Source organism: Manduca sexta, unplaced genomic scaffold (genome assembly GCF_014839805.1).
Source record: "Manduca sexta isolate Smith_Timp_Sample1 unplaced genomic scaffold, JHU_Msex_v1.0 HiC_scaffold_1259, whole genome shotgun sequence".
NCBI classification, from domain to species: Eukaryota; Metazoa; Arthropoda; class Insecta; order Lepidoptera; family Sphingidae; genus Manduca; species Manduca sexta.
Genome location: NW_023592106.1, coordinates 23,612 through 37,773, shown reverse-complemented (window position 1 = coordinate 37,773; position 14,162 = coordinate 23,612). Strand labels below are relative to the sequence as shown.

Sequence of the window (14,162 nt, the reverse complement as noted above, 5' to 3'; positions counted from 1 at the left end):
CCGTAAGGTCAAATATCTAGGTGTGTGATCTTGATCAGAGTTTGACCTTCGCCCCACACGTAAATGCGGTACGCGCGCGAGCCGCATTCGCGATGTGCCAGCTCCACTGGCTCTTAAACCGAAAAGTAAGATGTCTATCCGCAACAAGATTAGGATCTTTACTACGTGCGTTAGACCGATCATGACGTACGCGTCCCCGTATTCGCGCATATACCGCCTGCTCGACTTAAGTGTCTGCAGGTGGTGCAAAACAAATTTCAGACGTGCACTCGGTGCCCCGTGGTACGTTCGCAATAGCAACCTCCACGTGGACACCGATATGCCGACCATCAGGCACTTTATGCACATGTCCAGCAGACGCTATTTCGATAAGGCGGTCAATCACCCGAACCCGTTAGTCCGATTAAATTCAAAATACACTCCATTCGACCGCGCGAAATGGAGAAGACCGCGTTCAGTTCTGTCAGATCCAGAGGACGATATAACTCTGGCAATACGTAGAAAGCACGAGCTGCTTAAAAGCTCAAACACTCTAACACGACCGCTGCTCCGTCCTCGCCGTCGAGGACCTCGCCGCGTCCCCCCGTCCTCCCGACCCTTCTGATAATTCCGGCCCGGACGCCGATGTAACCATGTTAGATTGTTAGGTCGTTCCTTCGCACCTCTCGCGTTTCCACAAACGTTGATGTCCCCAAAACATCTCCTCTCAGTGGCCGTCCTGAGCCGAGGTCGTGACCCTTTAGAGGGTCGCCCTCAGCATGGTCACTTAAGGGCTCGCAGTGCCTAAAGCACGCACCCGCAAGACCGGTGTGTTTGTATAAGCCGGCCCTTGCCAGGCTAACAAACGTAAGACAAAAAAAAAAGTTATTTTTAACTATATCACTTTATTCGAGAGCGCATCGTAACGTATCGTATCGTATAGCAGTGTAATATAACATAATATTATATAGCACGTACATTTGCGTTCTATATTCTTTTCTTTTTGTGTTTTTGATTTAAAAACAACAACACTACATCATGTCTGGACGTGGTAAAGGCGGCAAAGTCAAGGGGAAGGTCAAGTCTCGTTCTAGTGCCGGACTGGACTGCCCGGGACGTATACATAGACTGTTGCGTAATGGAAATTACGCGGAACGCGTTGGCGCCGGTGCACCTGTTTATCTAGCCGCCGTTATGGAGTACCTAGCCGCTGAAGTTCTAGAGTTGGCAGGAAACGCCGCTAGGGACAACAAGAAAACCAGAATCATACCTAGACATCTTCAATTGGCGATAAGAAACGACGAGGAGTTAAACAAACTTCTCTCCGGTGTGACCATCGCACAGGGCGGCGTGTTGCCGAACATTCAAGCGGTGCTGTTGCCCAAAAAGACCGAGAAGAAGGCTTAATTAATTAGTTAGTAATTAATTATACCTTTATAAAATACCTAAAACTGTAACACCGACGCTGCGTGGGCACGCGTTGCACGTCGCAAACCATGAGCGCGAGCGAGTGAGCGCGCGCGCGCATACATAAAAATTTAATAAATAAAGCGCGTGCGTGAGTTGTTAGGTAAATGGACGAAAACAAAAGGCCCTTTTCAGGGCCGCAATATGATTCTTACTATCTACTATATACTCATTACTTACTTATACAATTGTATACGTAATGAGTGAGTAACAAATAATGTTTCGTTTCGACAATGAACGTTTAATTCTACAATATTATTAGTATTTGTTCACCTCTAATATACACTAGAATTGAGATTATGACACGATAAATAATATTTACCTTATCACTGACTCAATAATTAACCAACCAATCTACCTACCTTACCTACTCATCTTATCAATACTGCCCAAACTCAGGGCGAGTTCGCAATGAAATATTATTTATTATTTATATTGACAGATATCCTCATCCAAAAATCGTCCGAAAATAGAACTGAGTTTAAGTATTAACTAAAAAAAAAAAAAAAAAAAAACACAAAAGAAAATGTCTACTTTTACTATCTATCTACCCCACATACATAATGTTATTTATACGATAGTAGGTTATGTTAAAATAAAGCAAAAAAAAAAAAAAAACAAAATACAAAACCAAATGAATACAATTATTATTATTATTATTATTACTTACGTACCGCATCGCCGTCGCGCAGCGCATTTTCCTCTGGACGCACTCTGCTGTGATTGGCCGTTGGATGGATCGTGAACGTGGCTCACCTGTTGAACGTTCTGCGCGCGAAAGTATTATATTTTTAATACCAAAATTTTATCGCGCAGTACTGGTGGCCACAATTGCGTGGTTGCAGGCTCCCCTGCTAGGGTGCAAGTTAAGTGCTCCGGTGAGCACGGCACGCCAGGAGTGCCCTGTGACCCAAGGACCGCACCCTGTGCACGGAGCCGCCTTCGTGCACAAATTGCCGACAGTCTGGCCACCCGGCCAACTTCACCGTGGGTGCCCCCGGGCACCCAAAAATCCTACAGTAAGGCTTTCCAAGCCAAGCAGGCCCTTAAGGCGCAAAAGGCCCCTCAGGCCGAAAAATTCATTTGGCCCCTGCCCCGGTGAGTAATCCGTGGTTTCCCACCACGGTACGCACCGCCACGCGTTCCCAGGCCCAGGGCGGAGTTTCTCCCGGAGTCTCCCGCCACCCCGGCCAAAACATCTGCGACCTCCGCTCCAGCTGGTCGTCCCTCAGCCCCTCCGGCTCCCAAAGCCGCCCCTCGCAAGGCGACCCAGTCCACTTCCGACCCGAAAGTGGCGGCGACGTACTCGGCGCCGATCGACTCCTTCGCGATATGCTCACCAGAGATCCTCTCTCTCTATGGGCAACTAGATAGCGTCCTCGCCCGCATCAGGGCAGTAGGGCACCCCGATGATGTCCTCTGTACCGAGGTCATCCAAATCCAGCGTAGGATCATCTCGCTGACCATGAAAACAATTTTCGCTCCGTAATGGCTTCACCTAACGGAAATCCCTCATCGCGGTCCAAACCCCGCTCCCTCAGAGTGGGTTTTTTCAACCTAAATGGTATTAAAGGCCAACGGGCCGAACTCCTACATTTTGTCCGCGATCATAATCTTGACGTTCTCCTCCTCCAGGAAACGTTTCTCAAACCCGCTCATCGAAGCCCCAACCTCGCGCACTTCAACCTGGTGCGTAACGATCGTACCAGTGGCCCTCTCGGTGGCACTCTCATTTATTATAGGAGGTCCCTGCATTGCATACCTCTCGATCCCCCCGATAACCTAAGGAACATTGAGGTCTCAGTCTGTAGGCTTTCGATGACAGGACATCCGGCGATCACTCTGATCTCGGCCTACCTTTCACCCACTAAGGAGCTTCACTCCAATGATATCCGTACCCTACTCAGCATGGGGAGTCCGTCCTTCTGGCGGGCGACCTCAACGCCAAGAACACTCTCTGGGGCTGCAACTCGACTAACAGTCGGGGTACAATCCTCGAGAGTTGTCTTGAAGATATAGACATGTGCATCTTGGCTCCTTCTGAGCCAACTCACTATCCCGACCAAGACGATTCTTATAGACCCGACATTCTCGACATAGCGCTTGTAAGGAACGTATGCCTCCGCGTGCGTTCCCTGCAGGTGGTACAAGAGTTAAATTCAGATCATAGACCTGTGCTCATAGAGTTAGTTCCCCAAACCGACCCCCCAGGCACAGGTCCTAACGCCTCTAACGGTCCGATGACGGTGAAAACGAATTGGCGCCTCCTAGGCACCAAGCTCGCAGACACCTCATCCCCTGATCTCGACGCGATTCCGAGCAACATTGTTTCTCGTGAGGAAACGACCGGTGCGATTCGCTCCTTCACCGACCACCTGCAACACGCCCTCAGCGAAAGCTCCGAGAGGGTGCCAGCGGCCATTCACGACCACTGGCGCCTTCCCGAAGACGTGCGGGAGGTGGTGAGGAGGCGAAACGCGGCACTCAAAGCCTGCGCGACTCGACCCGTCCCGGAACGACGACGTCTTGCGCGTTTCCTCCAACGCGAGGCCAAACGTCGCATACAGGGCGCCGTCGATTCGGGATGGGAGAGACGTTTGTCGGAAATCAAACCGACCCATACGGCCTTTTGGCAACTGGTTCGTTCCTTCAAGAGAAAGGATGTAGTCTCCATGCCTCCGCTCGATCGCCCGAATCAACGCCCGGCGTTTGATGACGACGAGAAAGCGGAGCTCTTGGCCTCCAGCCTGGAGTCTCAATGTTCCCTGACCGATACGCCCGTAGAAAACGACATCGTCGTTGCGGTGGACACTTACGTCGAAAGTAGGAACGCGACCCCTCCGCCTCTACCTACCCCGCGTCCGTTAAACATAAATCAAATCGTTGCCGTCGGCCCGGATGTCGACTCGCCGCCGCTCGATCCCCTCGCTCCGGTGACGACCGAAGAAGTCATCATTCTGATCAAGGCACTCAAAAGACGTAAAGCCCCCGGGGCTGACGGAATCCCGAACAGGTTATTAAAAATGCTACCGGAGCATTTAGTCAAAATATTAGCTGCAATCTTCAACGCAGCCTTTCAGAACTGCATATTTCCTGAGGCCTGGAAAGAAGCAGTAGTCATAGGCATCCACAAGCCGGGAAAACCCGCATCTTCACCGACCTCTTATAGGCCGATTAGTTTACTCAGTTCGTTAGGGAAACTTTATGAACGGATCGTCCTCGACCGTCTTAAAATAGTAGCCCATCTCCACAATCTGCTCCCTCCGGAACAGTTTGGTTTCCGAAGTAGGCACAATTGCGTGCATCAGGTCCTCCGCATCACGGAGCATGTATACACTAAGCGTAGGTACGACCGTCCTACCGGCGCGATATTTTTCGATGTTGAAAAAGCATTCGACAAAGTGTGGCACAACGGCTTACTTTTTAAGCTGTACACTCTCAATGTGCCCACACAGCTCGTGCACATCATACGAGACTTTTTGTCGAATCGCGGATTCAAATATCGAGTGGAGGGAACCCTATCTTCCCGACACACCATCTCTGCCGGAGTCCCGCAAGGCTCCGCTCTCTCTCCTTTTCTATTCTCGCTTTACACAAGCGATATTCCATCCTTCGAAGACGCCCATCTGGCGCTTTTCGCTGACGATACAGCAATCTATGCTTCACATAGAAACCCCGACAAGCTGGTGCACATTTTGCAATCCGCAGCCGATCTATTCGGTGCGTGGTGTCGCAGATGGCGCATCACCATAAATCCCGCCAAAAGTCAGGCTATAGTCTTCACTCGGCATACCAGAGTACAAGCACCTCTCGCTTCTATAGTCATGTCAGGACAGGCCATTCCTTGGACTAGGAAGGTCAAGTATTTAGGCGTGCTACTTGATCAGAAGCTGACCTTCGTCCCACATGTCAATGCGGTACGCGCGCGAGCCGCACTCGCGATGAGCCAGCTGCACTGGCTCATAAACAAAAATAGCAAATTGTCCACCCGCAACAAAATTCGGATCTTTACCTCGTGTATTAGGCCGATAATGACATACGCGTCGCCCGCGTTCGCGCACATACCGCCTGCTCGTCTTCAGCGTATGCAGGTTTTACAAAATCAATTCTTAAGACGTGCACTCGGTGCCCCGTGGTACGTTCGCAATCGCAACCTCCACGTGGACACCGATATGCCGACCATCAGGCATTTCATGCACATGTCCAGCAGACGCTATTTCGATCGGGCGGTCAATCATCCGAACCCGCTCATTAGGTCCGTGTCCATATACACTCCTTTCGACCGCGCGAAATGGAGGCGTCCACGTTCTGTCCTTACAGATCCAGAGGACGATATAACTCTGGCCATCCGCCGAAAGCACGAGCACTTAAAGCTCCTACACTCCACACGACCGCAGTTCCGTCCTCGCCGCCGAGGACCTCGCCGCGTTCCCCGTCCTCCCGACCCTCGATTAGTTCCGTCGGCCCGCGCGCCGACGAAGACGATTAGGTAGACTGTGTAGGTCGCTCCGTGCACCTCGCGTAAACCCCTAATCGCTGATGTCCCCAAACATCATCTCTCAGTGACCGTCCTGAGCCGAGGCCGTGACCCTTTAGAGGGTCGCCCTCAGCATGGTCACTTAATTTAAGGGTTCGAGTGCCTAAAGCATTCACCCGAAAGTCCGGTGTGTTTGTAAAAGCCGGCCCTGCCAGGCTAACAAACGTAGAGTCACTCCAAAAAAAAAAAAAAAAAAATTTTATCGCGCATTCACATTGCGATTGAGGTATATCGCGGTCGTTACTGCATTCAATTAAATCAACTTCATTTAACAAAAACACAATATGCCACCCAAGACCAGCGGCAAGGCTGCCAAGAAATCTGGCAAGGCGCAGAAGAACATCTCTAAGACTGACAAGAAAAGAAGAAGCACAAGAGGAAGGAGAGTTACGCAATTTACATTTACAAAGTGCTCAAGCAGGTCCATCCTGACACCGGAATATCCAGCAAGGCGATGTCGATAATGAACTCGTTTGTGAATGACATTTTCGAACGCATCGCTGCGGAAGCATCTCGTCTGGCGCATTACAACAAGCGCTCCACCATCACATCCAGGGAGGTGCAAACATCTGTACGTCTCCTTCTGCCAGGCGAGCTGGCAAAGCACGCAGTCAGTGAGGGTACCAAAGCTGTCACCAAGTACACCAGTTCAAAGTGAGAGCTACTAGCTAGATAGTAATGTAAAATCGGTGGTGTGTGTGTGTATGTACGTAAACGCACGCATGCACGCAACCCGAACATACATACAACTTATGTCATCCAAAAGGCCCTTTTCAGGGCCACAATATATTCTCATGAAATCACAGTTCAAACGCTCGCACGCACGCGCACGCACGCACGCACGAAGATTAAGTTAAGTTATTATTATAATTTAATTTGATCCGATGTTGTGTGCGTACGATGTGTGATGTTTTTGTGAGTGTGTGTGTAATGTGTATTGTTGTTTCTTTAAGGCATCTCGTCACAAAAAAAAATAAATAAAAAAAAAATAATATAAATATAATAATTTATAATAAGTAATAAAATAATACAAAATTCATTGTAATAATTCTCAACTGCTCTCAAGTGCTGAATAATAGTAGGTGAACCCTAGAGAGCACGTGGAGTTTTAAAATAAAATTTAATATGTGAGTAATAGGTACATATATACCTGCATGAAATAAATATTAAAATATAGTTGTAATACACTACCTACCTACCATTTTAATAAATTAAATAACACTATTTTGGACCACGTAACATAATATATTATACAAAAATAAATAAACAAATAATATCACCTACACACAAGCATGAATAATAATAATAATTATATATAGAAGATTAAAAATTAAAAGAAGAAAATATAAAATAAAAAATAATAATGCATTGACTACGAATTATGTATGTCCATTCATTATTTTCATAACATTATTATTATTATTTTATATTATATTAATTAATCTAAATATAAGATCTAAAGAGAGAAAAAAAAATAAAAAAATTATATAGTCTAAAGAAAAGGACGGAAGATGAACGATTACAGGCCACTGCGGCGTTTTTGGTATAAAAAAGGCGCGCGCGAATGGTATGGTTTTACATTCTTAATCAAACCTCTGCGCGTGACGGTCGATCGCTTTGTGAGTTCGTTCGTTCGTTCGTTCGTTGTTTATTTATTTGTTTGTTTGGTTGGTTGGTTGATCAACACAATGGCGCGTACTAAGCAAACAGCTAGAAAATCAACCGGTGGCAAAGCGCCACGTAAGCAGCTGGCGACCAAGGCCGCCAGGAAGAGTGCTCCCGCAACAGGCGGAGTGAAGAAACCTCACCGTTACAGGCCCGGCACTGTCGCTCTCCGTGAGATCCGTCGTTACCAGAAAAGTACGGAACTTCTGATTCGCAAATTACCGTTCCAGCGTTTGGTTCGTGAGATAGCGCAAGATTTCAAAACCGATCTGCGTTTCCAAAGTTCCGCCGTCATGGCGCTGCAGGAGGCCAGCGAAGCTTACCTGGTCGGTCTTTTCGAAGACACGAACCTTTGCGCCATTCACGCCAAGCGTGTTACCATCATGCCAAAGGATATACAGTTGGCGCGCAGAATCAGAGGGAGAGAGCTTAAACGCCGCCGTTCGCTCTTGCAACCAACGTCGTCGTCGTCATCGTTGTAGAATAATAATAATAATAATAACAATAAATATTATTCAACACGACGGGTGTTTAAAATAATGTGCGCGCGTGCATCGCAGCTCGCTCCTCGCATATTATTAGAAACACATAATATCGCGAAACATTTATATTATTATATTTACAAATGAAGGCGAAATTGACGCACGCGTGATTCGCGCATCATGACTTTTAATCATTAAAAGGCCCTTTTCAGGGCCGCATATATTTCAAAATATAATTACAATTTGTTTCTTACATCGTCTACGAAACGAGACTCGGCAAGTAAACGACAGACTAAGTATATATTACCTTTATGGCATATTATATTCATAATAATATTACCGTACTCAACACTAAACACATAGATTTGTGTATATTGTTAATAAAATATTAATAATATTAACGCAACAAATTTAGGTTAGTTACCTTCTTAACTTTATAAAGAAAATAACATAATTACTGGTAATAATTATAATATCGATGAATCGATGAATTTTTTATATTTATAAAAATATATTTATTTATTTATTTTTTTTTTTTTTTTTTTTTTAAAGAGAAGAAATTGAAGAGACTGCAAATTGCATCAACTCGGTAGCGGTAGGGGTTTTAGGATAACTTGCGGTGTCATTATTATATTGCCATCGTTTTCGCTGTCTCCGTGGGTTATTATAGCACCGTCGCGTTCCGCCTATCACAGCCGCGTGAGTAAGTTAGTATACCCCCCCCCCCCCCAACCATTCTCCTCGCGCGCTTCCTCCCCTCCCCAACCCGCGCCGTCGTTTTCGTCGTACGTGGCAGTATAAAAACGGGCGCATGGAGTTCGAACGGAACATATTTCGTGCGGACTGTCTGCCGAACGGATCTAACACAACGTAACATAATCGAATCAAACTAAACCAAAACAACAACAATGACCGGTCGCGGCAAGGGAGGCAAAGGTCTTGGAAAGGAGGAGCGAAACGTCACAGGAAAGTTCTTCGTGACAACATCCAGGGTATCACGAAGCCTGCCATTCGCCGTTTGGCACGCAGAGGTGGAGTGAAGCGTATCTCCGGTTTGATATACGAAGAAACTCGCGGTGTGCTTAAAGTGTTCCTCGAGAACGTAATTCGTGACGCCGTCACGTACACAGAGCACGCCAAAAGGAAAACTGTCACCGCTATGGACGTCGTGTACGCTCTGAAACGACAGGGACGCACGCTCTACGGTTTCGGCGGTTAAGTCTCTCATGATGAATGCGTAAATCGTCCGTCCGTCCGTCAGCCCGTTCGTTTCGTTCGTTCGATCGTACGTCGTCAGTCACTTGAGCGTGAGCGAATCTCGCATTGTACGCGAAAATTGAACATGCGAATACCTATTGTAAGATCATAATCAATAAATACAACGACACAAATATTATATAATGCGTACAATGTGAAGGCCGCGCACAAAAAATAAAATAAAAACAACAACGACGACAACAACGGCGGCGGCGGCGGCGGCGACGACGACGACGACGACGACGACGACGACGACGACGACGACGAGGAGAACTAGGACGACGTTCTGCGCGCCATGTGACGACTGTAACACACCGAACTGACAAAAGGCCCTTTTCAGGGCCGCAAATTGTTCATTATAATTACATAATATAATCATATTATGTGTGTACCTAAGTTTCTAATCGATAAAATAATGAATTCTACTTCTTGTATTACTTCAAATATTAATACGTAGGTTGGTAATTTTAATGATAATTATTGATCATGTACTTCCAGCCGACTTGACGATATGTGTATATTCTTCGTGTGTGAGACACCCCCCCCCCCCCCTCTCCCCGAACGCTACGAGAAGGAAATGCATGACTTATGATACTTATGTTTCGCGTTGTATGTCGAAATTGAGCGAAAACAGAGTGAATAATAAAAAAATAAATAAACCTAAAACTAACAATTGAATAAAGACATTATTCATTATCACGCAAGTTATAATAGTAACTGATTTAGTTAGTTCTATTTTAAATAATATAAATAGATAGGTAAGCGATACGATAACTTCTACTATTTGTTCTTAATAATAATGACTGACTGACTTACTGACTCGACTAGTTCGCTTTATTATTATTAAGTAACCAAGTACCTATGTACCCAGGGGTAGGTACGCACCTACAGTGTGCACTGTACACTTAGTTAATGTACTCGTATGTGTATTTATTGTACGTATTGAACTAAACATAATAATATTGCGTTAGGTATATTATATATTATTACATTATAATATTATATAAAAAATTGTAAATTATTAACGATACTCTGATCTGAATGTGTACTTATTTATGTATGTATGTATGATGTATGTGCGTTCGTGAGTGTTAGTGGTTCTCTAAAATTTATACTTAACGCACAGACACACAGACAGGCACAGACAGGCAGACAAATTATTTAAACATTCAATAATTCCGTCCATCATTGCTAAACAACGTAGGCCACCCCGATAGCCAGCCAGCCAGCCAGAGAGACAGCAAGCCGACCGACGCCACTAACTAATTAAATTATATTATATTATTATTATTCAATTATCAAAATCACACACACATTTTTTTTTTTTTTTCTTTTTTGCTTCCACGCACTTCGCCTCGCGCCCGACTGCCCGACTGATGCTGCGCTCGCTGCTGATGCTGCTGCTGCTGCTCGTGGTGCCGCTGACGTGTGTGTGCGCGTTTGTGTGTGTTTTACCACCCTCTCATTTGTGTGTCGTTTTAATGTTAGGAAATGTTGATGAGCAATTATTATTGTTTCAATTATATAACGTTATACATTTAGCCATTTATTTGAATAACAATCAGCACTCCATTGTTTCGTATTTTAGAGATATATAACTTTTAAACATGACTACACGTGAACACGTTACCGAGTGGCGAAAATAAACAACTTTACTCAGATAACGGACGATCATATCGTGTATATATGTTTTGAGATAAATAAATCAGTTCATGGGGAATGAGGGCGCATAAACGTTTAATTGATGAATATATGAAAACAATGTTAAAATTCAATTTAAACAGACTGATGTTAGTGAAAAGTTCCAACTGTTCGTACGTGAAATCGTCTCGCGCCGCAAAGGCTCTCCTTACGGTATAGCCGCGTGTCAGCTAATGAAAATTTCTACCAACCTAGTGGCGACATCTGACGTCGTGTGAACTCTTTTGTATTGTATTTAAAAACAATTGCAGCATTTTAATATAATAATAATACTACTTACTACTACATACTTGTACTACTACTATTAATATTATTGTAAAAATAATAATAATATTATTACTACTATAATAATTATTATTATTATTATCATCGTTGTGGTGGAGTGTATGTTGCGCGCGTATTGTTGTGCATAATTTGAGAAAAACAACCAAAAAGAAAAAAATATGGCAGACACAGCTGTTGCAACCGAAGCCCCAGCACCGGCAACCCCGGCAAAGAAACCTACCGCGAAGGCGGCCGCTGCAGGCGCTGCCGCAAAAGAAGCCCAAAGCTAAACCTACACATCCGAAGACATCAGAAATGGTGAACAATGCTATAAAAGAGCTGAAGGAACGAAGCGGATCATCGTTGCAGGCAATCAAGAAATACATCGCCGTCCAGTACAAAGTGGACGCTGAAAAATTGGCACCTTTCATTAGAAGATATTTGAAGAGCGCCGTCGAATCGGGCACACTTATACAAACAAAAGGCAAGGGCGCTTCTGGATCTTTCAAACTTGAATCAAAATCTGCAGCGTCGAAAAATCAAAAATCAGCCGGCGGTGTCGGCGGCGGCAGCGGTGGCAGCGGTGGCAGCGGCGCAGGCGGTGGACCTGGAAGAAAAGCCGGATCGAAGGGCAACACTGCGAGCGGCGCTGCCGCGTCGGCCGGTGGTAAATCTAAGAAGGCGACAGCGGCGGCAGCAGGCAGCAGATCTAAAAAAGCCGCGGCCGCTGCTGCCGCTGCAGGTGGTGGGGCGAACGCGTCGTCATCGTCCGCAACGTCGCCGGCTAAATCGAAATCTTCATCTTCCTCGGCCGCCGCCGCCGCGACGAGAGACAAGAAAGCCGCAGCTGCCAAAAAGAAGCCGGCGACCGCAGCGAAGAAAGCTGCAGCACAGGGTAAGGCCAAAAGCGCAGCCGCACCGAAGGCCAAGAAATCCGCCAAACCGCCAACCAAGAAACCTAAAGCTCCTAAGCCCAAGAAGGCGGCCGCCTCAGCCTCTGCAGGCAAGGCCTCCAAGCCGGCCGCCAAGAAAGCTTCAGCCGCCAAAAGTGAACGCGATATGCTCACAATGCACCTGCGTAAATTGCCATTGCCGTTGTCGTCGTCGCGTTCAAGTCACATTAATAACAACATCATCAACATCAACAAGTACAAATATGATTATTATTATTGTGACGGAACGCGAGGAGAACGCGCGCGTGTGCGATCCATGACGCACAAACATATACACATACAACAGCCCTTTTCAGGGCTAACAAATATTTCAAATCCAATCTACGCACTTATTTATTATTATATAATATAATAAGTGTGAATTTTAACATTAAGTTTCTTAAGTTCGACAAGATGACGAAGTCTTTACATGCATACATACATACACATACATAATATGTATATGTATTATTATAATGTAATATACCTGACTGCATATCTACCTATCTATCTACCTACTCATTTTTTTTTTTTTTTTTATTTTATTTATTGATTCGTTCAATTTGGTGGGACGTAAGAATTCCATTTTTACGATGAATTCATACAATATACATACATATAGACATTGACATACAAATCGCACGAGTGGCCGAATTATATTATAATATTTTGGATTTTACTGAATAGCTATATATTATATAAGAAAAAAAAAAAATATGTGAGGGAAAATACTTAATATAATCGCACCTAATATAATATATTATTATATTACAATATTATATTGTGTGTTGTATTGTGTGTACGTCATATTGTAAAATTCGAAGTTTCGTTTAGTTTTGTGGCCGTCACGGCATGACCGACAGCCGCGCGGCTTATTGGCTCGCCGCGCAAGCGGCGAACGATCGTGATTGGTCTATTTTAACGCGCTCGATCTCGCTCCCACCACTATTACGCGTAGTAAGTGCAGAATATAAACACCGGGGGACGCGTTATTTTTTTTTTTTTTTTTTCTTAGACCGATCATGACGTACGCGTCCCCCGTATTCGCGCATATACCGCCTGCTCGACTTCAGCGTCTGCAGGTGTTACAAAACAAATTCCTCAGACGTGCACTCGATGCCCCGTGGTACGTTCGCAATCGCAACCTCCACGTGGACACCGATATGCCGACCATCAGGCACTTTATGCACATGGCCAGCAGACGCTATTTCGATAAGGCGGTCAATCACCCGAATCCGTTAATCCGACTAAATTCTAAATACACTCCATTTGACCGCGCCAAATGGAGAAGACCGCGTTCAGTCTTATCAGATCCAGAGGACGATATAACTCTGGCAATACGTAGAAAGCACGAGCTGCTTAAAAGCTCAAACACTCAACACGACCGCTGCTCCGTCCTCGCCGTCGAGGACCTCGCCGCGTCCCCCGTCCTCCCCGACCCTTCTGATAATTCCGGCCCGGGCGCCGATGTAATCATGTTAGACGGTTAGGTCGTTTTTCGCTCCTTTCGCGTTTCCATAATCGCTGATGTCCCCAAAAACATCCTCTCTCTCAGTGGCCGTCCTGAGCCGAGGTCGTGACCCCTTTAGAGGGTCGCCCTCAGCATGGTCACTTAAGGGCTCGCAGTGCCTAAAGCACGCACCCGCAAGACCGGTGTGTTTGTATAAGCCGGCCCTTGCCAGGCTAACAAACGTAAGACAGGATCAAAAAAAAAAAAAAAAAAAAAAAAAGTTATTTTTTTTTTTTTTTTTTCTTAGACCGATCATGACGTACGCGTCCCCCGTATTCGCGCATATACCGCCTGCTCGACTTCAGCGTCTGCAGGTGTTACAAAACAAATTACACAGACGTGCACTCGATGCCCCGTGGTACGTTCGC

At 45.6% G+C, this 14,162-nt stretch overlaps 3 protein-coding genes and 2 pseudogenes across 3 annotated transcripts; all 5 read left to right on the top strand.

Annotated features, from left to right (window-relative positions):
* Positions 1-873: 873 nt before the first annotated feature.
* LOC119191254 (histone H2A-like) lies at positions 874-1,498 on the top strand. The gene has a single exon (XM_037445157.1). The coding sequence runs from the start codon at positions 1,018-1,020 to the stop codon at positions 1,384-1,386; it is 369 nt and encodes a 122-aa protein (XP_037301054.1). The 5' UTR covers positions 874-1,017; the 3' UTR covers positions 1,387-1,498.
* A 4,674-nt stretch (positions 1,499-6,172) lies between these two features.
* On the top strand, positions 6,173-6,768 carry LOC119191253 (histone H2B-like). The gene is given in 2 exon segments (XM_037445156.1): positions 6,173-6,342; positions 6,345-6,768. Coding segments are annotated over 2 exon segments (372 nt in total). The 5' UTR covers positions 6,173-6,267; the 3' UTR covers positions 6,642-6,768.
* Positions 6,769-7,537: 769 nt separating this feature from the next.
* On the top strand, positions 7,538-8,349 carry LOC119191258 (histone H3-like). Its single transcript, XM_037445159.1, has one exon. The coding sequence runs from the start codon at positions 7,672-7,674 to the stop codon at positions 8,128-8,130; it is 459 nt and encodes a 152-aa protein (XP_037301056.1). The 5' UTR covers positions 7,538-7,671; the 3' UTR covers positions 8,131-8,349.
* A 610-nt stretch (positions 8,350-8,959) lies between these two features.
* On the top strand, positions 8,960-9,736 carry LOC119191255 (annotated as a pseudogene).
* A 1,631-nt stretch (positions 9,737-11,367) lies between these two features.
* LOC119191249 lies at positions 11,368-12,979 on the top strand (annotated as a pseudogene).
* Positions 12,980-14,162: the final 1,183 nt, after the last annotated feature.

Excerpts from the sequence above, each read along its gene's own strand:
- LOC119191258 (XM_037445159.1), top strand. The coding sequence starts at position 7,672 with ATGGCGCGTACTAAGCAAACAGCTAGAAAATCAACCGGTGGCAAAGCG.
- LOC119191254 (XM_037445157.1), top strand. The coding sequence starts at position 1,018 with ATGTCTGGACGTGGTAAAGGCGGCAAAGTCAAGGGGAAGGTCAAGTCT.